The 27422-nt window shown below is 35.0% G+C and overlaps 2 protein-coding genes and 1 pseudogene across 9 annotated transcripts; 1 reads left to right on the top strand and 2 right to left on the bottom strand.

Annotated features, from left to right (window-relative positions):
• Positions 1-638: 638 nt before the first annotated feature.
• Positions 639-6372, bottom strand: KBTBD3 (kelch repeat and BTB domain containing 3). Of its 4 annotated transcripts, none has more exons than XM_026706911.2 (3): positions 5978-6372; positions 2932-3173; positions 639-2491 (listed from the first exon to the last, which is right to left on the bottom strand). In XM_026706911.2, the coding sequence occupies exons 2-3, from the start codon at positions 3153-3155 to the stop codon at positions 871-873; spliced, it is 1845 nt and encodes a 614-aa protein (XP_026562696.1). In that variant the 5' UTR covers positions 3156-3173; positions 5978-6372; the 3' UTR covers positions 639-870. The 4 variants fall into 4 exon arrangements, with proteins under 4 accessions (XP_026562696.1, XP_026562695.1, XP_087793225.1 ...); XM_026706910.2 differs by having other exon boundaries at positions 5743-6372; XM_087937099.1 differs by lacking the exon at positions 5978-6372 and adding an exon at positions 4988-5726.
• AASDHPPT (aminoadipate-semialdehyde dehydrogenase-phosphopantetheinyl transferase) lies at positions 6345-26856 on the top strand. 5 transcript variants are annotated; one of them, XR_015744266.1, is made up of 8 exons: positions 6374-6507; positions 8550-8754; positions 11034-11259; positions 18049-18170; positions 19548-19709; positions 20810-20887; positions 25711-26394; positions 26694-26856. XR_015744266.1 is itself a non-coding variant. In XM_026706914.2 (7 exons), the coding sequence occupies exons 2-7, from the start codon at positions 8611-8613 to the stop codon at positions 25861-25863; spliced, it is 885 nt and encodes a 294-aa protein (XP_026562699.1). In that variant the 5' UTR covers positions 6345-6428; positions 8550-8610; the 3' UTR covers positions 25864-26856. The 5 variants fall into 5 exon arrangements, 3 of the variants coding, with proteins under 3 accessions (XP_026562699.1, XP_026562702.1, XP_087793227.1); XR_015744267.1 differs by having other exon boundaries at positions 26722-26856; XM_026706914.2 differs by having other exon boundaries at positions 6345-6428; positions 25711-26856.
• Positions 7030-7163, bottom strand: LOC148125249 (small nucleolar RNA U3; annotated as a pseudogene).
• Positions 26857-27422: the final 566 nt, after the last annotated feature.

Here is a 27422-nt window from a genome sequence, read left to right on the forward strand (position 1 = left end):
TATTGCACCAATACAACTGAATTTTCTTCTTTAGATTTAAGATGAAAAATCTTTCAAATCAAGTGCAAATTTATTTAGGAATAAATTCTGGGATTTTAGAAACTCTGGGATGAGTTTTCAAATTATAACTGTTGACTCAATAGGAAACTGCTGCAGAAGTTATTAATGTAAACAGAAAATAGAAAAAAGGGTCATGAAATATATTAATAATTGTGACCATATTTGGAAAAAAATGTAGTTTTATAGCCACAAAGAAAAGTAAGCATAACAGCAAACAGCCAATTATGTGAAACATAGAACACAACTCTTGAATTTGTATGTTTTAGATTGTAATGTTTTTCTCCCACTATTAAAACTATGAATCATTCATACACAAACACATACATGTGCACATTTATACCATAATAATTTTTTATTCCTGAAATTAGTAATCTGAAATGTATTCAGCTTATGGATGCCATTTTAAATAAATTTGTAGAAGTTGAGGGATAATTACAAGTTGTCTGGTGTAATTTTTAAATCAGTTCTTGGTCCCACAAAATTGTTTTAGAAACTGTTCTCAATATTAAAAGTAGCCAGCTTTTAGGCAGAGCTTATCTAGAGAAGGAAGGAAGGTACTCAATCATTGGAAGTCAGTATGAATACAAATTCAATAATTTATTTAATAAATTATTAAACACAGGCCATCCAAACTCAAAACATGTGTCTTAACACATTAACTATGAAGCAATTACCAATCCTCATTCTAAGAAAATAAAGAAGAAATCTGGTTGGTAGATTGACACCCTCATATTTGGTTACCTTAAAATCATATAGTGGCTAAGATGGGCAGCAAACAAATAATAAATAATAAACAAACACATAAATTACTTATGTATAATCGTTTGTATCACATTGCTTTTGCAACCAGGGATCCCTGAATTTATTAAACTGAATCACCTGACAATGAAACTCTGTAAGGGCCTTTGGCATAGGCGCAACTTCTTCCCATTCAGATCTACTGCTATGGTAGACCTGTACTTCGTCAGTTATTTCATCAGGAGCATAATCTCCACCCAGAATGTATATTTTATCTTCTATTCCAACTGCCCCTGCATTAAAACCAGCACATTCAAAAGAGCCTTCTCCTTTCCAGACACAGGTTTCCGGACAAAAGCTATAAACTTTGTAAGTGGAAAGATCACAAATGTATAAAGTGCAGTTCACTGGAATAGCTTTGATTAAGGTTGCATGAAAGAATTGCCCAAATTCTGCTACTAACTCAGACCACTGATCTGTTATAGCATTATATTTAAAGAAGCAATCAAGAGATGGATTAAAGGCATCTGTAATTTCAATTTCAGAACCAAGCACATATATTACACTGTGACAGGCACTTGCTTCTGGATAGTAGATGCCTCTTGGTAATGGACTCATAGATTTCCACTCTCTAGTCAGGGGATTATATGCCTCAACATCCAAAAGGCTTTTGATATCCTGGGATGCCCTGGTCTTCCCTCCTATTACATACAAACTATTTAAAGTCACAACAGATGTATGCATTGTCCTTGGCTTCTTCATGGCAGATACTAATGAGAAACTATCATTTGCTGGGCAATAACACCAGGTTTGATCTGTGGCATCATGAAATGTTCCAGCAATATGAAGTCTAATAGTCCGGAAACAGTTACCTTTACATCCACCAGTTATAAATATTTTTTCACCATAACTAGATAAACTTGATCCAGGTAGATCAAATATATTTATGCTTATCAGTTCTTTCCATTGATCAGTTTTAATATTATAGCAAAATGTATGTTGATTAACTTTATTTTCTTCAGTTTTATGAACCAGTATGTATTTTTCTGTAGTTGATGGGCGAGGATCTGGGAAAAGCCCACTGAAACGCTGTACATTTTGAATTGCTTCCTTGATTACTGCTAAGCAATTTGTGGTTTTAAGTAATTGTTCCTCAGAATGCAAAATATCCTGCAATGTCTTTTCAGGTAACTGATGTAACCTGATCTTTTTCATCAAAGGAGGAAGATATTTATGTCTTGTTTCTAAGTCATGTTTTATCCACCAAAAGACAGCTTTCAACACAGATTCTTCATCTGGTACGTTCAACTCATCAGCTTCTATGCATTTTTGCAGTATCTCAAAATGCATTTCCAAGAAATCATTTGATTGGAGAAGCAAGGAAAAATGGAGTTGGGCATATTCAAGTGTATGCTCAAACAGCTTGGTGGAGCCATAACTTTCAGAAATGGATAAGAGTTGTAAACAGTTAACAAGATCAATATTCTTAATTAGAAAGTCACTGCAAGCTTTTGAAAGAAGTGAAACTTGAAGAAAGGAGGACAGCTGAAAGAACATTTCCACATTATCATTTGTTATCTCTGCTTTTCCAGTATAAGCATAATCTAGAAAAGCCTTCACTGCCTTGGATGTTAAATTACTTATTGTAACACTCCCACCATCTCTTTCTTTCATGTTAACTTCAAACATGGCCCTGTAATTAAAATATAGAAGATTTAACATGTTTTGTCATCATTATCAATATCCAATTCAATCAAAAAAATCTCAGACCTCAAATGAGATAATCAGTACCATCCTCAGTATACATACTTGCTGATTTTTTGTAGCATAAGCATCATGTCATCTTAACAACAAAAGCACAATCATCTATAGGTATATATGGGAAGAACCTTTGAATTCAAAGGGGCTTCCAAAAAGCCTGGAATATGATTGCAGAAAATGAACAGATACTTTTAAAATCCTTGCAATTTTTCAAGTAACTGAATTATTTTTATATAATTATGCAATTTTATGTAATTTATATAAGTCAATATTAAATAATTCTACAATTTGAATTGCATGGGCCGACTCTGTGGTTTTTAATCAACTTTAACAACATATGTAGCAAAGGAGCCCAGTTAGAAATACATTTACCTGAAAAAATCACTACATGCTGCTAGTACACAACGATGGCAGGGAATTGCTTCATCTTTTACAAGTATTTTAAAGTCAAAAAATATATTTTGAGCTCTGAAGCTTTGCAGAATGGTTAGGATTCTCTGACCATGATCTTCAGCCACCAAAGAACTGATTTTTTTGTCATGAGTTGAAATTCCATTGCAAGTTGGGGTGTGATTCGAATTATACTGGTTGTCCATGGCTTCTTTGATCTTTTACTATTGAGAGACATAATATACACATTACAAACATTATTTTCATAACAAATTATTGAGAAAACTACTTCATGGTCCTGATGTATTGAGGACTGTGCTCTATATGAAGTAGTGTATTCATATTTTAAATAATCTAAATTAAAATATAGAAATTGAATTCTCACTGATAACTGAAATATCTGCATTGCTTTATGATTTACACCTTCCAGCCCAGAAGCATGTTGCTGGAAGGACAATTAACTAGCAACATAATTATATTTACTACTATTAAGAAGTAAACTCCACTGAATTCAATAGGGCTCCTGTAATACAATTGTTTCTCTGCAAATAGCTGAACACTCCGAAAATCATCTCTATGATCTGATTTTAGCTAGAATAGAAAACGAGTAGAAACTACTAGATGAAAAAAAACAAGAAATAGAAAAATGAAATTGCACTGGTTCCTGTACTTTTGCAGTAAGCTGAAAAGAAAAAAAAATAGAACATAGACCACGGGTGTCAAACTGGCCGTGTCCCATTGCCATCATGTGACGTATCAACATTTTTTTCCTTCACAGAGCTGGGGTGGTTGTGGTCACCATGTGACGCATCTGGCCCCCAGTTTGATATCCCTGATATAGACACTTAAAAAAACCAGTAAGCTCATAAATAAAATAATGGCCACATGGTCACAAAATGATCTGTTAGAAATCTGGAGAATTTCCCATTGGACTCATATCAGTAAAAATGGCTTCTCATTTAAACTACAGTATAAAACTGGTCACTCTTAAATAAGGCAGCAATTATAATTCAGTAACTTTAATCACTGATTCTGGATCATTAAGCAAAAAAAAATAAGACACTATGTTCAAACACAAATATTAAACTTTACATTCTTGTTAGCTAAGCTGTACCAATTCATAGGAAAAACTAAATGAAGACAAAGATTTAGCCCTACTCAAGTAATAGTAATAGAAGTAATAGTAATAGATATAATCTGTAAATATTTCAGTTGTTCACTGCACCTTTTCTAGGTCTACGGTTTTATCAGTTTGCACAGTAAATATATATAAATAACATATTTAACAAAAGCAAAATTATTCTAAATCTCATTTATCAAGCAAAATCTTGCCATTAGTGAGGTATGGAAGCCACAGAAATGTGCCAAAATCTAGCAGGACATATTTCCTAGGCTTCTTACTGGAACATGCAGCTAAATTAATAAAAGCTATACCTTCTGTGTTGATGATGCGTAATGTAGCTATTGCAGTAAAGAATTTTCTTATGTGCTAAAATAAAATAGCATAGGGCTAAAAACTTCTTTCATAAACAGCCCTATTGATCACTTATTTCCAGTCACAAATTTCTGTTAATATCCTAAGCTATAAATTCACAAAAGCTGACATTTTTAAATACATATCAGGTTGAATACATTAAGCATATGAAATGTACACTTTGCATTTCAGAATTACTTGGGTACCATGTAAACACACCCAATTAAATAATGATTTCTGTTATCCATTTTCATAACCAAAGAAATACAGTGAAAATTTAATTTAGTAGTCTCACTTCAGAACTTGGCTAGAATAAGCAATTTCCAAATCTTTGTCTAGCCATCATTTCATGACTCGGGCTATCAACACTTTTGAAGGAATGGGAAGTTTCCCCGATTCTTAGCTGCCATAAATAATCATCACAATAAGCCTAATAAAAATGTACCAGTTTTAGCAATAATACGAAATATTAAATACTATCCAGGCATTTTCCTTGCAATGAGCTCTAACCACATTATTCAGTAACAATTACTGCACTGAAATTGTAATTGTTCCTGGTTATACCTTTTGAGTTTGCAGTCCTTTTCTGACTCAAATATGCCCCCTTCAGTCCCCTTCTATAACCAAAATGGATAATACATGTCTGAATAATATTCCTTGTATCTTAAAAGCACAGCTCTCACCAAAGCTCATGCGTTAGGTATCTCGACTTCTGGACCGATTTTTTCCCCCTAAATCTACTTTCAGAATCCTCTGGATTAAAAAAAAAACTAAAAAAAAAAAGGCTCCTCCGCGATCTCGAGATTCTGAAAATTGTAATTCCAACAGTTCTGGAAAGCAAGAGATTTTGGTGAGGGAAGGAGGTACTGCTTTTAATTTTTAATTGATTTCTGGCGTCAGTCCGCTGGAAATAAGGCCAGCTTTACACAAATTACAAATAAAGTGCTATTTCATTGGCACGCTTGTTTACGTGTGTGTGTGTCTATACAGTTTTGGCATGGTTTTCAGAAGTGATTGCCATTGCCTCTTCCCAAGGGCCAAAGAGAGTGGCTGGCATAAGACGACCCAGTCGGCTTTGCGCATAAGAGGGGGATCGAACTCAATCTCCAGGTTTCCAGCTTAGCACGTGTCTAATTACGTCCGTTTATCACAACACGGGATGCATTGTAATTCTGCTGCTAATTTTAAATGGATCAAGAACTCTTTCATATTGCAATCGAACCCACCCAAAATCCATCCCTGCATCTCCTTTCCCACGCGCACTGCATGTTGTTTTTTTTAACGGCTTCCACTTTCCACGACCCGCCCACCAGACGTACCTTAGTTTATGCGCATGCCCAAGTAACCGCGCATGCTCGTTTTGGCCTCTGATGCTTTAGCGAAAAGGACCGTTCTTTTCTTCAATCCCTATTTAGGAAGAGAAGGGGCTTCGTACTAGTTCCGCAAGTGTAACGTCCTTTGCGAGAATCAATTCACTATAATTCAGAGAAGCCCATCTCCCATTCCCTTTTTTAAAAAAATTCTGGCTGTATCGCGTCACTTTCTTTCACCTACCTGCACCCTCCCCAGAAGCTGTAGGAAACATCTGCTACACCGGCCGCATAAAACCCACCGCAGTTCGTCCATTGGCTTCCCTCCTGTCAGTCAAAGCAACTGCGTTTTGATTCGTACGAGCAGATGTCAGTCATCCATTTAACGCCCGCCTCATCCGCAATGAGTGCAATGCCGTTGGGCGCTAGCTTACCTTTAGGAACCCCATTAACCCTGCTATGTCTTATTGATAAAAGTTGTCTTATTGAACGGTGGTAAAATGCTGAACAGAAGTCCGCTACGAGAAGAGTTATCTTTAAATTTCTAGCTCTATGCACACTGCAGGGGCTTGCGGCCAGTGGTGATTGGACAGATTTCTCCTGGGCGGCTATGCCTCGATTGGTAGGCGCATTTTGCGTTTCCGCCCTTTCCGGCTTCAGGTTCAACATAGTTTATAGAGAATCAAGGGCTGGTGGTAAGCAGCGCTAATGCGTGATACTTCTACTCTGTCCTTTGAGTCCCCCCCCTCCCCCTCCCGTTACGTCGCCTTGCAAGTAAGCCTGGTTGTGATTGGGGGGAAATATCCTCTGACTCACTCTGAGCAGTCCAATGATTGGCTGGGAAGAAAACTCCACTACTCGCTGAGTGGCTATGGAGATTCTCAGTCATCCAGTCACGGTTGTCCCAAAGGTGCTCCCCCCCATCTCTCTTCAAGGGGTAACTGGACTTTCTGGTCTTTCTTTGAAGATGTTTCCCTTCTCATCCAAGAAGCTTCTTCTGCTCTGATTGAAGAATTCAGTTTGAACTCTGCATCAAGAACTAATTCCCCACCATCCAGTCAGAGCTGAAGAAGCTTCTTTGGAAGAGAAGTGAAACGTCTTCAAAGAAAAACCAGAGTCCAGTTGCCTCTTGGGAAAAAAAAGCACCTTTGGGATTACCCACTGAGGAAGACCTGTTACCCCCTTCCCACTTCCAGAATCAATCAACCTTGTGCCGCCACATTAAGCATGTGATCAAGTCACTTTTTTAAATAATCACTTTTAGATTAACAGAGTTGAAAGGGACCTTGTAGGTCATCTAGTCCAACCCCCTGCCCAGGAGATTCTACACCATTCTCAACAGGTGGCTGCCCAATCTCTTCTTGAAAGCCTCCAGTGTTTTGAGTGCATTTCTCTTGTTGGATACTATAGAAATGATCCCTGAAAGTATGTTAGGAACAAATTAGAAGAATCCCTTCAAGACTCGGACCAGCACTGACATCTTGTCCTCGAAGGGCCAACTATGTAGGCACATTTCCCGCTTAGTGTTATCCATTTGGCTGTTTCTTCATCCATATTTGGCGACTTGCAGACTTCAAATCCCAGAATTTCTTAGCTGGCTACTCTGGGGAATTCTGGGAGTTGAAGTCTACAAGTCTTAAAATTGCCAAGTTTTGGAGACCTCTGCTTTATACCAGCGTGTGTTTCTTTTCCCCATGTACGGTGAGGGGCAAATGACATGAGTTTCTGTAATTTGTTAACAAACATAGTTATTTTATATTTTAATTTGATTTATTTTCTCTCTTTGAAAATGATGTTCAGGTTTATTAGCTTTTAACATTCCTAAACTGATAAAACAAGCTGGAGACTAGCTCCAGAAAAGAAAAAGGTTGTTAGTACAAATTAGGGTCTGGTTTATCTCTTTTGTGAACTTCAAACAATGTTTTTCCTTACAGTTACGTCCCTGCTGACATCAGACCTCATTGTTAATGAATGTGTGATATTATGGGTTGGAAATATGTAAACATGTTTGATTACATGTGCAAAGGGGAGTTTACTCTTACCCTGTCCAATCAACTTTTCTCTTGCATTTTCTTTGTTGCGTTAACTATAAAAAGGAGGGAAACATGAGGCTCAAGCCTGTTTCTTCCTTTTTCATTGAGAGATCCCATTTCATCAGGATATCCTAATAAACTACTTTTAAATGATCTTCCAAGATTCAGTTGCTTATTTAAGGTAAAGTGGTCAGTAGAGGGGTTGTGCCTATTGTCCCTGTCGTTGTGTTTTTATTCTCTGATTCTTATTCTCGTTTTTGTTTGACAAATTCCAATAAATAAATAAACTCAGGCAGACCCTAGGGCCAAATTTGGCTTTCATCAGTGACTGTAGGTCCTTTATTATAAAGCACAGTCCTTTATATCAAAATCTTTAAATTTATTTACTTAGTTCTGTTCTTGAATTTTCCCTTTTAGAGCAAAGTTATAAACCTAAAATGATTTTTTAAAAACATTTTATGAACCTCTTTCAGATTTGCTCATTTTTCAGATTTCTCCTTTATTTTTTCTACTCACATACTCTTTTATTGCAGTTGTACTCTTCTGGAACTTTAAAATTAGTTCGTAGAGTAATAATTTATTTGCCCTTAAACTTTAAAAAAGCTTTGAGGTCTAGTGAATAATTAGGTAAATGTATTGTTGTAGCCATAGGTTTGCATTTGTGATAACCATGTGAGGGAGAGTTGAATAAATCAGTGATAGCTGTGTCCTCCAAATTTAAGTCTTTCAAACCAGAGTCAGCAACTTCAAAAGTTTGGTCAACTTTGTTTCTTTTTTTTCCAGATGATTGGAATATGTATGTTTGACACCATCACTTTTTAGGGTGTCCTTGGTGTGCCTCGACATGGAAAGTATACGCTGGGCATTTTCATACCGCGCCTGGGCCCCTTGCTGCGAGGAATGGTTGTTAGCCATGCGCCTTGTGCAGCCTGAAGAGAAAAAGCGCATTGAACAGTTCGTCTTTGGTCGGGATGCGAAAGCTGCTATGGTAAGCCTAATTCACTCTTTGGAACATTCTGTTGGCTTTGGAAATTTTAGAAGGGACAAGTGCATTAAACCTGTATGATTTAATGCCCATCATTCAGGGCTTCAGTGGATATCAAGCCAAATATCAGTAGTGTTGCTCTTGCTGCATGAGAGGGACAACTAGAAATTTTCCCTCACCTCTCGTATGAGATCATCAGGTATCTTTCCCCAGATTTCTTCTGGCCATCAGGTACAGTAACTTTCCCCAGATTTTCTATAACACCGACATTTTGGTTGAAAACTGCACTTCATATTTTTAAGTAGGCTGAGGCACAGGATAGGAGAGGCTTTGGTGGTATTATTTAAAATAGCATAGTATTCTATGTTTTTAGCAACAGCTAATAGTTTAGTAACAAGAGGAGTCTTTATAAAAGGCTGAAATTATGCTCTACAGATGGCGCTAAAGTTCTAGAAATAACATACAATTGCATTATGTATCAATATATTTCATTCCATAATAGTAGGAAATGTAGAAGCCAACCATTCAATACATAAATAAATCTGATTTTAAAATTCACTTTGATGTTATAGAGAATTATGTGTCTGGGCACATACCGTAATTAAACTTTTTTCAGCATAAGGAAAGTTACTCATTTCATGACAAAATAAGCATTACATATTTCACTTGCTTAAATGAATTTAATCATTATGATCATAAGTTGATTTCAGTCAGTTAAACTGAAGAAAAGCCAAATGATTCAAATTCCATTGATGTCTTAGTTCCTGCTTCTACTATTTTATTTTTTAAAAGTAGTGTTCTGATAGTATATGATTCCTAAAAACATTGATTTTTTTTCTCTGTGGGTATTTTTTTAAAACTCTGTTAGGGTTTTTATCTCTGAAAACAGTCTTCAAAAGAATTAAACCTGCTTTCTATGACTCACAATCTATCTTCACATTGAATTCGAAATACAGAAAGAAAAATAGAATTTTACATTGTACATTGCATCTTATAACTAAATTAGAGTATCTGTATACACATTATTAATTTCCTTTAAAAGACTTATTTTTTTTAAATATAGTACTCATCTGTTTGTTATTTATAATTTTAGGTTGTCCTCTTAGACTGGCAACTCAATCATTAAGTGAAGTGCTCACTAAGTGAAACCACAGCTAACTTTAGCTTTCCTGTCCTTCACCAGCCTGCAAAAATCATCAATATAAGGATTGATTATGAAGTTATTTTTTCATTGCTGTCACAACTGTGAATAGTTATTAAATAAGTCAATTTCTAAAAGAAGATTATATATATCTCACTCATCCCTGAACCCTTCTTACAAAAGAAATTAAATATTGAAATAGATAGACTATTGCTACATATAAGAATCCAAAATGGGTTTAGTTTCAATAATTTATAAAATATTACTCAGTATTGAAATGAGCTTGAATACCATTAAGAAATATGGGGAAAAAAACAGATTTAGGAATATATTTAAGAATGGAACAGGATACAAACTATGGTTACAAATTCTTTATAAATTCACTTCATCACAAATCAAAGAAGTAGAAAGGGAAATCATTCTAAATACTATAGTATTCTAATCAAATTGTCCCTTATTAGTAAAACAGTCTCTTTAGAGCAAGGGTCTCCACACTTGGCAACTTATGGACTTCAACTCCCAGAATTCCTGAGCTAACATGACTGGAGGAGGAATTCTGGGAATTGAAGTCCACAAGTCTTCAAGCTGTCAAGTTTGAAGACCTGCTTTAGATTATTGGAGGGAATTCAGATTCATTTTCACTTACATCATAAAACAAAGAAATAAGTCAATTTACTGTTCTGAAATTAGAACTCAGTGGTTAGCACCACAAAACATTTTTGTTTCATCAAATGAGACATTAAAACAAAAACTGTTGGCAGATGATTTTATGAAGACAACTTGTCAAACTATAGTCATGTTTTTGAAAATTTGGCTGGAAAATTTAGATAGTTTATATGTAAGCGCATGAAGTATTGCATTATTGGGGAAAATGACATTTTTCGTAATCAGGAATCAGGCAAAATTAGAATCAGTTTCTAATTTTCTAATCATTAGAATCAAGCACAGAAGTTTTAATAAAATATTGCAATTGCAATACTGAATCCGTTCATTTTGCTTTTTTTTTTTAAAGGTAATTGGATTGTCAATTACTCCATAAGGCGTCCAAATGTTCTTCAAACAAATAATATTGTAATACTTTTTTTTACTCACATGGAACAATTTACATGTTATGAGTTGTTTTGTTGATTTTATTCTGCAGGCTGGCCGCCTGATGATAAGAAAACTGATTGCTGAAAGGCTGAAGATTCCTTGGAACAAAATACAGTTACAAAGGACTTCACAAGGCAAACCTGTCCTTGTAAATGCATTAAGCAGCAGCCAGTCCAATTTCAGCTTTAATGTTTCTCATCAAGGAAATTACACTGTACTGGCAGCTGAACCTGATTGTCAGGTTGGCATTGATATTATGAAGACCACGATGCCAGGTAATGGGACCTGATACCTCTATGTCCTAATCTAGGATGGGTCTTTTGCCTGCTCAATATGACTTAAATTACAACATTCCAATTTTTAAAATGATCTTAGTTATTGATTTTCTTTTCACTTGATTGCGCATTATTAGAACTGTTAAATCTTAGGGTTAGGGCAGGCAAATGGTTTCTGAAAATATATAAACCAAACCCAGTATATAATTCAAAAGTACAAGGTTACCTGCATTAAAATTCTTCCACAACCATGAAACCTACTGAGTTGCTTGCCGGATTGTTGTTATGCTGAAAGGAATAATTGCTCTGGCTACTTTTTGAAGAAAAATAAGAGATGAATTTGCATGTGGCAAGACAGAAGTTTTACAACATTGTTTCCAAATAACTTGGGACTATAGCTTTCCGTTGTTTCAGTCATCATGTCAGGTGTTGAAAATCATAGCTGACACATCTAGAGAATGAAAGCCTGACTTATAATAATAGTATCTGGGGTAGCAAGTGTCATCACAAAGAAAACCACGTGGTGGTGTAGTTGTTCTACCAGACATTCCTGATGTGAAGAGAAGAAGATTTCAAAATGTAGTAGTGCATATATGCATGGATCGTGATTTTAGTACTGACTCCTTATTACTTACGGTGTAGACTCAAGAAAATGTGTTCAGTTTCATTTCATAAGGAGGAATGAGTAGCAATCTTTAAAGATTCAGAGATTCAGATGAGAAAACTGGAGTTCCCAGATTCTTAAGAGACACTGTCTCTCTCTATAGAATATAGTCTATTCTGGAATAATATGGTTTGATATGTCCATTGTGAAGGTTTTTCTTTAGAAATTAAGCCACTTGATTACTTGTCTTTTTAAATTAGTTTTTTAGTAATTCTATCTAATTCTGGTATCAACAGTTTCTATTTACCTACTTTTTTTTGCAAAATCCTGCTTATTGTCAACAATATTTAGTATAATATGTTGTAGATTCCCACTAAATGCACTGTTGGGTAGAACAGAAGGGCTGCATATGTATGGTGAGATCTTCAAAATGAGTTATGAATTCTGCCAAAATGTTTTCCATATTGCAAAGCTTCCATTAATTAAAAGCTATTTTATGTATAAGAAATCAGTAGCAATGTAAACCCAAATAGCATTAATTTTAAAGACAAACAAAACATTATTCAGTCAGCTATTTGTGGCTGCACATTAATGCAGGAAGAAGCATTGCTTAAGTCCACATCAGCTCCTTTCTAAATGGAATATTTTCATTAACCAATGGAGTCCCAATTCCACCTAGTTTTAGAATCTGGATCAATGGTGAGATTCAATTTCTTTTACTACCGGTTCTGTGGGCATGGCTTGGTGGGCGTGGCTTGGTGGGAGTTGCAGGGGAAGGATACTGTAAATCCCCATTCCCTCCCCACTCCTAGGGGAAGGTTAGTGCAAAATCTCATTCCCTCCCAACCCCACTAACCTGCTTTCCAGCTCCGTTCTCCTGTGGAGGGCAAAAAAAGAAGACCCAGCCGATCAGCTGGGACTCAGGAGGCAGAGAATAGATGGAGGTGGCGCCAGTTAGAGGTGGTATTTGCCGGTTCTCTGAACTACTCAAAATTTCCACTACCGGTTCTCCAGAACTGATCAGAACCTGCTGAATACCACCTCTGATCTGGATGCTGCAATGCAAAATCTTCATATGCTTCTTTTCATAATGATTATATCTGGAAACAGATCAGTTTTAGTGCTTAAACATCTTTCTATTTTATCCCAATAAGAATCCAAGAGAAATCAATGGCTTTCCATAGTGAGAAAGAACTTGTCCTAAGGCTTAAAATTTTAAAGATGCAACATACAAAGAAATTATTAAAAAAGAAAGGGGGAAAAAGTCTTCTTCATTTAAGGTGCAATGGTGCAATGGCCCTTTCTCATCTAAACAAACAGTTTTGTATGGGAAGACTTGGACTAACTGATCTGAGACTGTTCTTATGGTGGAACAGTCATATTCAATAACAGCAGACTCCTTTTCAGCTTTTTTCTACTGTGGTCCATAAGATGACTCTGGAAAGCACACCAAAACTGTCCTTTCCAGTTACAGTTAAATAATCCATTTCTCAGAATCATGTGTCAACTAGTCCCAAGTGGAAGTAGATAATCCAATGTCCCCCAGATCTTGGCTATGGTTCCTTCAATACCATGCATGCCATTGGACCTTGTTTGCCTAAGCTGTCTGAGCAATCATTAAGCACTGTTTAAAGTCTCCATAATTTCATGAAAATTACATTCATGCCTTTCCCCTTTGTGTCTGAAGATATCCCTGAGATTTAAAATAGGAATGTGAAAAATGGCGTCTTTTGAATTTGGACCATTCTGAGTGATCCAGAAATGGTCGGAACTCAGAATGGGCCCATTTTGGAAGTGATGTGACCTTGGAATGGAATCAAATACCTGGAACAGGGTAAACTGTTTTGCACTTTCAGAATTTAAAGTATGGGATGGGTGGGGATGAGGGTGGATATCTGATATTCAGTATCACCTTTATGTTTCGCTTTATGTTTTCCAAAATTTCCCATGCTGAAATAATAATTATTCAAAAAGACTAATTTGCATCAGAATCTACATAATGTATATTGCTGCCCTGATTAATAAGCTATAAAGTGATGTTTGTGAAAAACTGATAACATGGAAAATCTTTCTGTATCAAAGGGGATGAATAGGTATAGCTTTATTATTTTCATACTGGTCTCTCAACTTATTGCCTAATGACTTTGCTTTGTCCCACATTGGTAGAATTAAAATACATTACTAAAAGTAAATAGTTCTATTTCAGGGTTTTTTTCCATCCTTTTTTAAAATGTCATTTTGCAATATTTGCATAGCCACACGTTTTACAGAAATACAGTCCAGAATGGTGTACCCTTGTGTCTGGTGAAGTGGGGTGGGAGGCTTCTTTATATTGGTTTATGGAAATTATTGCATTTGAATTATTTTACATGAGTGGGAGTGTGTACAAAATTATATTTTTGGAACTGTGAAGTATAACATGATGGAAGGCTTTGAACTGGTGCTCAATTTTCTGATAGCATTGGATTGTGCTCCATATTTTAAGTCTGCCATTGTAACTTAAAAGTGATGAACTCTTATCACAACAAAGTCAAAGTAATGGTTTTGAGATACTGTGCTTTTGGCTCTTAGAGAATGCAGAGAAAATCATACTGGATGTGATGTTGATTGTTTTTACTTAAATTGTTGCTGTGGAATTAGAGCTCTAATTTTTAAATCTGTAGCCCTCTAACCATTATTTCATTGGATGAATGAGAACCTTACTAGTCATAAACAAGATTGTTGGGCAAGGTTTCCACATGTGAAGTAGTTGTGAGCTTTCTTGTCCACGGAATAATACATTTTCAGAAGCATGGATCAAAGATTAACCGAGATAGTTTTATTTAGGATGGAAATGAAGTTCAAGAAAGAAAGTCTTGAGTTGTGAACTTGATTTGGAAACAATAATATTGCAGAGGAGAAAACAGCTAATCCTGAACTCCAGTGATAATAAATCACGACAGAATATGTATTAATTGGAAATCCTGTGCTGTAGGGAGGCATGGCTTTATATTGGTATTTTAAAAGGTAAGCAGATGCAAACTTAAATGCTTTCTGGGTGCTTAAAAAAAGAAACAATATCAAAATTTTGGTTTCTTGGATTTATTTCTAGATAGTTATCTCAAGATTTCCAGTTTTCCTTGAGGAAGAATTACGAATTGTCATGTTCAAGAACAAGTTTAGTTTTTTTTAAAAAAAATTAAAAATCTATTTCTAATGGGGCAATATGATTAATGAGTTTTAAGTTGCTAATAAGTTTCACAACATGAACACTGAAAAAAATAAAAGATCATATTTCCAAATGCTGTTGTATTAATAGGAGCCTCCCAGCTCTATTTTCTTAATCCAAAGGTATCTCTTAGGTTTTAAAACTTAAGAATTAAAATGAATTTTATGTTCCCTTTAGTAATATATTATTTGTTCTTGACTTAACTTTGTGCAGTCCTCACTAACATTCAGTTCTCCAGATGCTTCAGGATTGAATATCCTTCATTCTAAATCTTTTTTCTGGAAATCACTGATTTTGCCACTGTTTATAGCAAGCTCAGGGCAGGGGGCAGATAGAAGTGGTATAAATAGAGAAAGAATCATGACATTCTCTAAACTCTACCCAGCAATTGATTGCAGTAATCAGCAACTTTGTCTTTCTGTACATTTACTTCTCCAATTAATCTAGAGTCAAAGTGGTAAACCATTTTCTCCTTTTAAATCTCTTTTTTTTTAAGTATTTTAATATAAATACAGTTTAAAATAGTTTAAATATATTAAAAAAAATACCTGCCTTGATTGTCCTGTGGGCAGAAAGGCTAGCTAGCGATAGAAGAAAGAAATAATTTTGGGAAAGTATCACCGGTACATAATTCCCTGAGAAGAATGAATGCAAGTTTTTGTCCCATTAATCCACAAATGCTAATTTGGTTCTCTGCAGTTGGATTGACACTAATAATTCTAAGAAATCTTGGACATGCAGAATTAGGGGAAACCATGCCAGGAAATTCTTAAGATGTTAATTATTTGCCAACAAAAAAAAGAGAAAATAGAGAAGTGGTAGTGGTAGCCATCATAGTAATAATAGTAGTTTCAACTCACCAAATGACTGAAACATTGACTTTCTGAAAGCAAAAAAATAAAAATGTTTCGTTAGAAATTGCCATGTTCTCCATCATTTTAACTATAATTATATGGTATCAGAATAACAACAAAAAATATAACCAGGAGGTTTTCCAGATAGTTATTTAGACGACAAGTCTGCTGTTAATTTCACTATATTTTCATCCTTATAAATTCCAGCTTGTAATCCATCAGGATTAATCTGATGCCTTTTGGTGATTTATCCAGTGTACTGATTATCTGTTTCATTTAATTCTTTGCTGCCCTAACAGCTGTCACCTTTTGACATTTACCTCAACTGTGATAAACTTTATGTTTCTTTAAATTGATTCTGCTATTATACTGAGAATTCTCTGATGTATTTCTATAGAGTTGTATTACTATTGGCTTTTCTGTTAACTTTATTTTAAACCTTTGTCTTCAAAATCCTTTCTCCCTGCCTGACCACAAGGCAATCTAAAGACTCAACTGGAAAATATATATATATATATATATATAAACTAATTCTGTTTTCTATGGGTATTGTCACCAGTTATAACAATCAGTTATATACCTTTATTTTTAATTCATAAAAATATATCTTTATTTTTAATTCATAAAAACAATTTATATAGGCCCATTTCATGATTTGTTTAGTTCTTTTTTAAAAAATAAACCTTCATTTTCTTTATTTTTCTAAGCAATGATGATCTCTCCTTTAGACATTCCTTACTTCTGAAGATCTTCATTTCCCCATTATGTGGCACGTTGATGAGAAAATTCCAAAATATTGATGAGTCTAGAACACTTTTTTCTCCAAAAAACAACAACCCTTCACCCTCCCAAAATTCCTAAATGTATCTTAAATGTAATGATTTGTAAAAAAAATAAAAATCTTTCAATCTTGTAAAAAACACAAACAAAGTAGAATATCTATTGAAACTCTGATTTTGGCAACAGATGTGAATGGTACCCATAAAAAAGTTTTGGGAAAGCTACCTATGGGCTGTAGATTATCATTCCTAATAAACATTTCAGACTTCTAGCCAGGGCTAATTCTGATAAACACTGACTCCTTAAAAATGTAAGCTGCCTCTGTTCCCTAAAGAAAATTCCACATTTTCCTTGCTCTGTTTTCTCTCCCTTAATTATAAAAAGAAAGAAGTTCTTTTGATCTTCTTGGATCAGAGCATCAATCCATCTAGTTTTGCACTCCACTTACCTATTGAGCAACTCCAGTGTCTTTAAGAAACTCATCTGTGACAAAACAAAACATAAAGTATATTTCTGTCATAGGCACATATATATTGTCAGTTGTCAAGTCTAACTCAAAAGTGTTTATAGTTTATTTTACTAGAATTTTTCTAATTCTCATTTAAATCCAGTACTAGCTTTGGTGAAATCTTATAGAAATTGTTTTCAGGAATTATTCATTGTGCAATTATGCATTGTCTCCCTGGTGAATATAATTAAGAATTCATTGATCCTAGCACTGACCAGAAATTATTCAAAACCAACCCTCAAAAAGAAAGGTTTTCATTGAAGGTGATCCTGTTTAAGTTGGCAAATTAATGAGAGTGACAAGAAAATAATTGTTAAGCCATTAATACAAAACTCGCATGGTATTATTTTCCATTCCTTTTTATTAGAACATACAATTATCCCATTGTAAGCTTAACTATTGACTTGAAGTACAAAAAAGTCTTATCAGTAGGTAAATGTGTATTCTAAATGTTAAATATCCCAGTTTCCATCAGTATAATTGTCACAGGCTTGTGTACCTGAGAAAGTACACAAGCCCATGACTGAAATTGTCTGAAACCCTAAAGACTCACTCTCTATTTGTATTGTTGAAGGTAAACAGCTTGGATCACAAAACATTTCAACCTATTGTTTCTTTGCCTTTATTATTGAATAAACTACAACTATCTCGGTTAACACAGCAATTATATTTATGCCATTAAGTAAGAATTAAAAATCTCAACATCAAAAGTTCATACATTATTCTAATAGGCTTCATAAAGGCCTGACAATGCAATGAATGATTCCAACTAGTGTTAAATTTCAGTGGTCTGTTATCAGTTCCGTTTTACTGTTGTTGTTTTTTTAAATTTCAGGAAGTGGTTCAATTCCTGATTTTTTTCAGCTTATGAAACGGCAGTTCACAGAAGAAGAATGGCGAGTTATCAAGTCCAGGAAGAACGAATGGCTTCAGTTGGATATGTTTCATAGGCATTGGGTAATAAAATTCATTGTTTATAGTCAATGAATATAGGTCCTGTTCAAACAAATAAGCATTCATTATTTTGAGAACACTTTTTTGAATGTGGAACGTCTATTTTGAAAACTTCCTGGAACAATTCTACAACAATCCAGAAAACTGGAATTAATCATTTTTTCAGAAAAAGTAATTCTGGCTGTCCTCCTTGTATCTTGGCCTTTCTTCAAAGATAGGTATACTAAAGGTTTAAGGATAGGTATACTAAAAGTTTGTTTTCTATTTGATTATTTTAACTATCTTGTTTGACAGTTAGGTTGTGGAAGAGTGATAAACTCAATGACCTCAGATTTAATCCAGGTCTTACAAATTTAATTTCCAAATGTTTGACCCATGAAACCCAACAATATTTTAACACCCTCTACCTAGGAATACGTAGTATATTATATTTTGTTATTAGTTGCTTCATTATGCTAATGGACCTGAATTTCCAGGATGTCTTGGTAATCCTTTGGCAACTATCTGAGAACTAATTTGGCCAGCTCAAATGAAGATAAATCAGACTATCCTCTACCTCTTAAGAAAAATATATTTGCAAAAGTGTAAATGAATCCTTCCATTGAAAAAATTAATAGCTGTTCAGATCTTCCTTTCCTTTTCCATCCTAATTTTTTTTCTTTTATCTTCTTTCTATTAGACACTGAATCTCTTCACAGGAATTACCTTACCTTTCAGTACCTGCACAATGCTTAGAACGTATTAGGCATTTCTGCCTGCAATTTTTTTAAAAAAATCATTACTTTGATGCTATTGAAGTTTTTTAAAAGTTATATTGTGACTGGGAAGGACAGTTGAGCAGTGGCACAGCCCTTTCATTCCTACCACTGCCCATCCTTAGAACGTCCCGTATGCTCACACAAATTAATCTCTTTCAAAGCTTCCATTGGCCTAATTTATAACAGAGACTAGCAGCATACCGAAAGAATAGAAAGAATGGAGGAATAGAAGGAATAGAAAAAACATGAAAGGGGTTGGGTAGCAATAAAGAACATGAATGCTAAAAAATGAAATCTAGTTCAAGACTTGAAAAAAAACAAACCATGAAATTTTAGTCCAACACATTCAAAGACTGTCAAGTTTAAGACAGCTTTGATGGATTCACAAGTGGAAAGTGTCAGGAGTAATAGTAGTAGTAGTTCCGATTTAATAATTAAAGCTGTCCTTCAACTAATTTCAAAATTGTGTACATATAATTACTAAATAAACTTGTAAAGAGAAGGAATCATGTCTTGCATGACTGGTTTAGAGGGGTAATTAATGCCTAGAAATGATTCAGAATGATTTAAAAACCTATAGTATACATCCAATAACCTCTTGTGTTTGAATGTCAAACTTTAGGCATTAAAAGAGAGCTTTGTAAAAGCCATTGGTGTTGGAATAGGATTTGACCTTCAAAGGATAGAGTTTAATGTGTCCCCAGTGGAGCTGGAAGTAGGAAAAACATACAATGAAACTATTGTACTCTTGGATGGTGAAGAAGAAAAGGAGTGGACATTTGAGGTATGATTTTAATTTACAAGCTATTCCCTAGATCCATTATACATATTGAACTGAAACATAATAGGTTTGCATTGATATAAATGATACTGTCTCTATCATTAGTAGCATCTACTTTCTCATAAGCTAAAATCTTTCCTCCTCTCTCACTTTCTGCTATAACTTTAATAGCAACATGTTTTTAGCATCAGCTATAAATGACTGAGTATGAAGTTACCATCTGACTTTTGTCCAATAACTTTTGTCATGCTGATGTAATGATTGGGTTGAAGAACGGGCTTTCCAAGTGAAATGTAGCATTTTCGCAAGACAAATAAAAATAACTGCCGCAATTCCTATTACTCATCTCCAATTGAAGCGTCTTTTAAACTTCTGACATCTGTAATTTACATGAGGTTATGATAATACCTTCAGATTCATTAGATTTTTTTAAAATGAAGTAATGTGGAAATCATTGAAAAATGCCCTTTTAACTTCTAGGTTAAGGGATTCAGTTCCTGTTCTGAAACATGAAATTTAAAGATGAAACAAACGTTGTTTTGTATTTTAAATAATGATCAAGAAAGAAATTGGACTGCATCTTTACCATCCAAACTCTCTTTTGACTGGTGGACCATGTCATCAGAAACACAAAGTTTTGTTGTTTTACTTGTTAAATGAAAAAAGAGGGAAAGTGCAAACAAGCTTTTAGTTGAGAGGCTAGCTTTGGCTATATTGTCACCAACCTTCCTGGTGGAATGGCACAACACACTATGGTCAACACCTCGCAGGACAATTCACTGTGGGGCAATTCAACAAATACAAAAGTTCAATTTTGTTGGAACCATGGTCAATAGTAATAAAATAAAGAGAGCTAATCCAGAAATATAAGAGTTAGAATAATTTTAATGAAAACCTGGTCCCCAATAATAAAAGTAACTTAATGAAACAATTAACACAGCATTGAGTTATCCTGCGGTGAGTTGGCCATGACAAGTTATCCCGGGGTGAGTTGGCCCTGGTGAGTTGGCCATGGTGAGTTGACCATAGTGAGCTGTCCTTAGACCCCTTCCTGAAGCATGCAAGTGATACCAAATCTTACTTCAGTTTTATTTGTTATTCAGGAGACCCGGTTAGATGATTGCCACCATATTGCAGTTGCTCTCGGAAAATCAGGAGAATTTGGAAAATACCATTCTGGGGTAAATTATTCTGCAAATTATCCTTAATTTTTCATCATATATTTGAAATTAATACTGGCTGATATTTGATATTTTCTGCTATATGTGGGAAAATGTGTGTCTGTGTTGGTGGGGTTTCGATTTTCATTATCAGTTGAAATTTTAAAATTTTGCTCCAGTTAAATATCTGTTGATTGTGTTGTGCTTAAGGATGCTTTATCCCACAAAGAAGTTTCCAGACTACAAAACAACTAACAAATATTTCACTTTATTTATTTATTTATACACAGAGACCAATATTTGAACAAAAAGTTCTAAAATATATCAAATATTTAAAAAAAATACAGAAATGCCTAAAACAATAGCATAAGGAAGGCACCAGATAATTCTGTAACGCATGGCGGTCATTAGCAATTCATCAACCTTACTGGGGAAAAATGAAATTTGATCACTTGGAGAAAAATAACCTGCTCAGAGATGCAATTAAGATTTGTAACAAATGGCAATTTCCCAACAATTCAATCTGATTGAAATAGATTTCTCTTCTTGGGAAAACCCAAAGCTATTTAATAAGGTGAGTTGAGCTAAATATATTCTCTAAAGGATTTGTGTCAACTGGTGTTGGAGGTGACAGAGCCTAAACAAGCCCCTAAAGAGACACCGGCTAATTCCAGCCAGTTTATTTGTCTCAAAAATATCTATAATATATAAATATATGACTATTTAAAAGTCATGCCAAATTCTTCAGCAATATTTGTCCATACAAATATTAACTTGAGGATTCTATCTTAAACAATGTTTTCCCACAAATATTCTTTGAGCTCATGTCCATCATTTATATTTCCCTGAATCTTTGCTAAAGCCTTAGTTTAAAAAAGTGTTACATTGGCAGCTTTTATCAACTGATACAGAGCTGAATTTTATTTATTTATTTCTCTATCCATTTCTCAAATTTATTTATGGCTGCCCATTTCACAAAAAGTGACTCTGGAAAGAATCCAACCTTTAGATTTGACATACAAATTAAGTATTTTGTCAGCAATTTCATATGTTGGATTTTTAAAAACAAGAATAAATTAGTTCTGGCTATGTTTCCTTTTCTATTATTAATCTCATGAATTTCTTATTTTTTTTAACATCTTTTCTGTGCCCTGAGTAAGAGTACTTATCTTGAAAGGGAATAACATGATGAGTACATGTGTGTGTGTACGGATTTATGCTCTTGTTATTTTAAAAACTTGCATTTTTAATACAGAAGCAGACAACTATAGGCCTTCTGCTTCCTACAGCTCCTTATTTGCAACCCCCTTCAGTACATGGAGTTTCTTCAATTGAAGCTCAGAAACAAATTACTTTCAGCACTGCAGTTTTTTTCTTGTTTTTCACATGAAAGTGGAAATGGAAACAGCCTCTTTGAGGAAAACCAATTCCATTACATCCTTTAAAACCCCCAAACTCCCCAAACCAGATGGAAAATCTGCCAGTTTGATGGCACAACTTTCAGCTGATTTGGAGGCTTTGAGGGAAATGGGAACTTATAAAGGGCTCCCACTACCATTATTTTCCTTTACAAAAAGAGAAAAAACAAGGGGAAGAAAAGCTGAATTGTTATCCCATTCTGTTGCTATGACATTGCTTTAAACAACCATAGTGACATTATACACATGGGCATCACCAGGTAGGGTTATCCAGAAATCAAAACGAATACATTATTGGTAGAAAGAGGTGGAAGAACTCACAGAAGGGAACTGTGGACCAGATCGTGGTCTACTTATGTGCAAGTTCCAAGTTAAGCTAAGGAGAAAAAGAAAGCCAACCAGTTTCCAAAATATGATCCTGCACTTACGCACAACAATTTGAACAATACATTGGGATTTGGTTGGGGTCAACTACCCAGAGTAGCTTAAGGTGGATGGCTATATAAATCAGGGTGGAGTCTTGGGCAACTGAATGGAGCAGAGTGTCTACTGGCTGGAAGCCCTTCCTGTCGCCAGTGCAGAGTTTTGTTCAGCAGATACATTCTCATTGTGCCCGGAGAGAGAAATATCTGTTTCTACCTAGGATTGAACTCATAGCCTCCTGATTGTGAGGTGAGAGCTCCTTCTCTAGGCCACTGCACCACTCTGGATGACTATATAAATCTTTTAAATAAATAAATAAATAAATAAAAAAATAAATTACTTTTAAGTCCTGAATTGCTTTGAAAGAATGAAAGAATGTTGTCCAGATTCCCAGAAAGGAAGGATGCATGCCAGAGGAGCAAAAAACCCAGCCCTGTTTAAATATTTTATGTAGGAGAGACTTAAGATGGTTCTCCTTTGTATTTCCTAGAGTATATGCTTAATGGTGCGAATTAGTCTATTTTAATGGCAAGATTTATGTCTATAGGGAAGGTGCAATAAAGGAAACTTCCTAGAAGAGTCTCAGTATGTCTTTCTTGGTTTTGAGTTCCTGACAGGGAACCAGAGAATTATGGAGGGAAATTAAAGAAATTATTAAAGATGAATATACAAAGAACAGCAAAACCAAGAAATAAACGGGAATCAAATGTCAAATGACAGAATAGACAGTGGAAATTGCCAAGGAAAGGTCTCAGGAACAAACTTGACAATTTATTTCAGAGAGCTGAAAAGAAGCAGTATTACAACAAATCTGCAAAGACATCAAAGTTGGTAACACAGAAAAACAAGGGCATTTTCCAAAAGGTCTTTAAGCTAGGAAGGAGGTTCCAGTCTCAAATTGGTATGCTGAAGGATGCCAGTCGATAGATAACAACTGATTCAAAGAAAAATGAAAGGAATGTGTTGAAATTCCATACAGTAAATATACAGAATCAACATCCACGATACCATAGAAGATACTCCCTTCTTACAAAAACTAGATGATTAAGTTAGATAAGTCCTCCAGTCATTACCAAATTGGAAGCTACAAAAATTGATACAATATTTACAGAACTATGGCAAGCAATAGAAGAGAAATCAGTAAAGGTTTTAATCGCAAACTTGGATAATGACACATGGCCGGTTGATTAGAAGAGGTCAGTCTACATTCCAGTACTAAAGAAAAGATAACAGGATAGGCAAACTATCATACAGTATCCTTAATTTTACATGCTAGTAAAATAACCCTTTAGAAAAGGCCAAAGAACACAAGGCATTTTCTTTGGATAATTGGGAAAGCCAAAAATAACAAAAACAGTATGTGCTTTCTTGACTATAGAAAATACAGTACTTTGATTGTGTGGATTATGAGCACTTAGAATGCACTTAGAAAATGAGAAGCTCAGAACATTTCTTATTCTTATACAAAATCTATATTGCAGGCAGGAATTTACATTATGGACCCCACATGATGGACTATTGGAGAAGACTGTCTCTAGGTTGGCAAAAGAAAGAGACAGGATTGTATACTCCTAACTATTATTTATTCAAATTATATGCAGCATATACATTGATGGAACTGAACTGGAAGAAGATTGATGTAATTTAAAAGCAGCAAGAAGAAATATCAATGATATGGTATAATAACAGTCCAAACGCAAAGCATGTGCAAGCTCAAGGTCCATAATGAGCAACTGGGACTAAAATGAAGAAGATATAATAACAGAAATAACCAGCTTTAGAACTGACAATGAAGATATTGAAGAGCTAGGTAGCTGCTACCTTTTAGGATCACCAACCAACGCTAAAAGAGTAATATATATGCCACAGGACACTCTGCAGTAGAGCAGCCATGAAAATTGCTAATCAAAGATAAGAAATGTGCAAACCATGCTATTCCCTGTGGCACTTTACAGGAGCAAAAGTTGAAGAACCAGGATAGTAAGAGCATTGACACTTTTGAACCTTGGGTTCTGAAAAGACTTTAAAAATAACATGGATAGCCAAGCAAACAAATGGATCGTTGAACTCATCAACTCCGAGTTCTCACTCAAGGTACACATTACCAGGCTCATATGATCAGAATTCAGACACATAAGGGGAAAATCTAGTTCTCAGTGGAAGTTCATACAGTTGAAAAAAGTGAAAGGAAAGAGAAGATGACCAGCAGCAGAGTGTATTGACTCAATTACAGCAGTTACTGGAAAGTCTGAAGGACCAGATGGGAGAACAGATCCACCTGGAAGAAATCTCTTAAGAATCAATACCATCTTGATGGAACACAATCAACTGGCTGTTACTGTCAGCTTCAAATAACATCATCTCCAAGCTTCTAACCACCACAATAAAATAATTTGCAGCCCCTGATTTAAGGGAAAAAGGTTCCCAGCTCTATTTATTTGCCTCTTGGCATTTATTTTCTGAATGCTTTTGATCCATTTGTCTCATTTGGAGAATATTTCCATTTCCCTAAAGGAGCACTATTTTTATAATCATTTTCTTGACAGTGCTCATTAATCATAATAAATTTTTGGACTTGGATAGTACCTTTCTTGATCTATGATGCACATTCTAACTCAATTACTATCATTGTGTTTATGACTAATCCCCAAGTAATGTAGAGACATTTGACTTCTTGATTTTCCATTTATCTTCTTTTTTTAACAGTTTTTTTTACAGCATTGAAGTCAGATGCGACTGCTTTGGAGTTGTTGAGCAATTTCCCATCTACTTATAAATTAAACTTGGTAGCGCTATAATCACCATTTCTAGTGAGATGAGCATTTACATCTAGGATTTTTTAGGATCTGTGTCAAATTTGAACATACCTGAAAACTATTTATTTTCTTTGTCTTTCATTTCATGTATGTAAAAAAAAAAAAACTTATATTTTTTTTAAGTTGAATTAATCCCAGCCTTGTTTCTCAACCAGAAAAATCTTAATCCATTTCTCCCTCCTTTTAGATGATTCCCAGCCATAAGCCTGCATTTACAATATTGACTTTCAATGATCTAGTCACCTCTGCTATTCCTCTTGCATCAGAAGACCCTGCTTGCTGGGAAAGCTTTTGTTCTAGACAGGAAATGCCAACAAGGCAGAGTTGCACTCCGAGATGAGAGAAGCTGGGTTTACTGAAAAAGAAATTGAAAGCTTTCAGAGGCTGCAAATCATTATTTACACCAACAGCTAATTGGTGTGGAAATGTATGGGGCGAGAGGGAGAGCATTGGGAGGGGGTTAAAATTGTTTTTCTTACTATGCACACATTTGTAAATATTTTCCCATATCTCTCGGATTTGATTTAACTGTTCTTTGGCTTAACTCGTATAAGTGGCTCCTTCTTCTTTCTCTGTAATGAAAGAATTGATATATTTCTATTGACTCCTACACACGAATCAGGGCATGCACTAATTTTTTGTTGTTGAATGGCCTGTGTAATTGCAGGAGATATACAGGATAAGGGTTGCATGTCTACTTTTTCATAAAAGAAATATGCTGATAAGGTATTATGTTCAATTTCCCCAATAATCTCATTTTTTTCTACTGTAACTCTTATATATTCAAATGTACTACCCTATCACATAATGGAAACTACTGGAAGAAGAAAAGTGCAAGGCCCTGTTAACTATTTCCATTCCAGGATAATTGGTAAGTGGTCTCTGGTTACCCATCATGACAAAGAAGGGCTAATGATTGTGTCCTATAATATTAAGGGAAACACTTGGACCTCATGCAGGCCTGTCTGTATAACTTAAAATGTCGCCAAGGTTAGCATATCTAATAAATGTGGATGTGAGAAAGGAAATAAACGCAGCTGCTTTTGAGTTATGTATTTCCAGGTAGTGACAAGAAGTAATGAAAACAAACTCCTGTATAACATGTAGCTTAATGTCTCTTGAGTTGTCTTGTGTTTTACACCTTCTATTCCTGGACTATCTCTTTTTCAGTACTGAAACTGCATGTATATGTTCCAAGTCTAGGAAATGACCCTGTCCCTTGGATTGCAGTGGAGCCCTAGACATGCCAATATTGGGTGGAAGTTCAACCAGGAAGAGAATCTTGAGTTGCTTTCAAGTCTTAAGTACATAGAGTGTCTGTACCTGGGTTCCATGTCCAGTCTCCAAAAAAGGTTCAAAGGACAAAGGATATGAAAAATATGTTATTGAGAATTAGCTATTGTCAGTCAGAGTAGGCATTATGAGTGTAGATCTTAAGCCATCCAATGGGACATCTCTGAACACTATTATATTCCATGAAACTTCTTTAGGTTTGTATCAGACTTAATAATCCATCATTTTTTAAAGGTTCTTCTGGTTCAAAATAGATGAACAGTACCATTCTCAACCATAATTTCTATTTTCAAAGATGTCCCTCAGCCTTATATAAAACCAGAAACATTTAGGCAAAACCTAAATTGGAGGTGAGGGAATGGCCTCACCAGTTTGCCTTCTGTTAAATGGAAATTTTGTTATTCATTCCACTCACTATGACATTTGTAAAGGCTTCATAATCTCAAAATTCTAAATGTACTCAAAGACCCCAAAAAGATATGACTCTAGATAGACCAATAGAAGACAGCAAGGAAGTTTCAGTGTTCTTCAGTACCATGGAGAGATCCTGGAGAGTAGATGACATTCTTGGGCCCTAGATAGGAATTGAACTTTTCTACCATCAAA

The sequence above is a fragment of the Pseudonaja textilis genome, chromosome 7 (genome assembly GCF_049901715.1).
Source record: "Pseudonaja textilis isolate UNSWEBS1 chromosome 7, rPseTex1.2, whole genome shotgun sequence".
In the NCBI taxonomy this organism is placed as follows: domain Eukaryota; kingdom Metazoa; phylum Chordata; class Lepidosauria; order Squamata; family Elapidae; genus Pseudonaja; species Pseudonaja textilis.

Excerpts from the sequence above, each read along its gene's own strand:
- KBTBD3 (XM_026706911.2), bottom strand. The coding sequence starts at position 3,155 with ATGGACAACCAGTATAATTCGAATCACACCCCAACTTGCAATGGAATT. Across the intron at positions 2,492-2,931 it reads GCATGTAGTGATTTTTTCAG|GGCCATGTTTGAAGTTAACA; the intron begins GTAAATGTATTT and ends TTTTAATTACAG.
- AASDHPPT (XM_026706914.2), top strand. The coding sequence starts at position 8,611 with ATGGAAAGTATACGCTGGGCATTTTCATACCGCGCCTGGGCCCCTTGC. Across the intron at positions 18,171-19,547 it reads ATATGTTTCATAGGCATTGG|GCATTAAAAGAGAGCTTTGT; the intron begins GTAATAAAATTC and ends GTCAAACTTTAG. Across the intron at positions 19,710-20,809 it reads AAAAGGAGTGGACATTTGAG|GAGACCCGGTTAGATGATTG; the intron begins GTATGATTTTAA and ends TTTGTTATTCAG.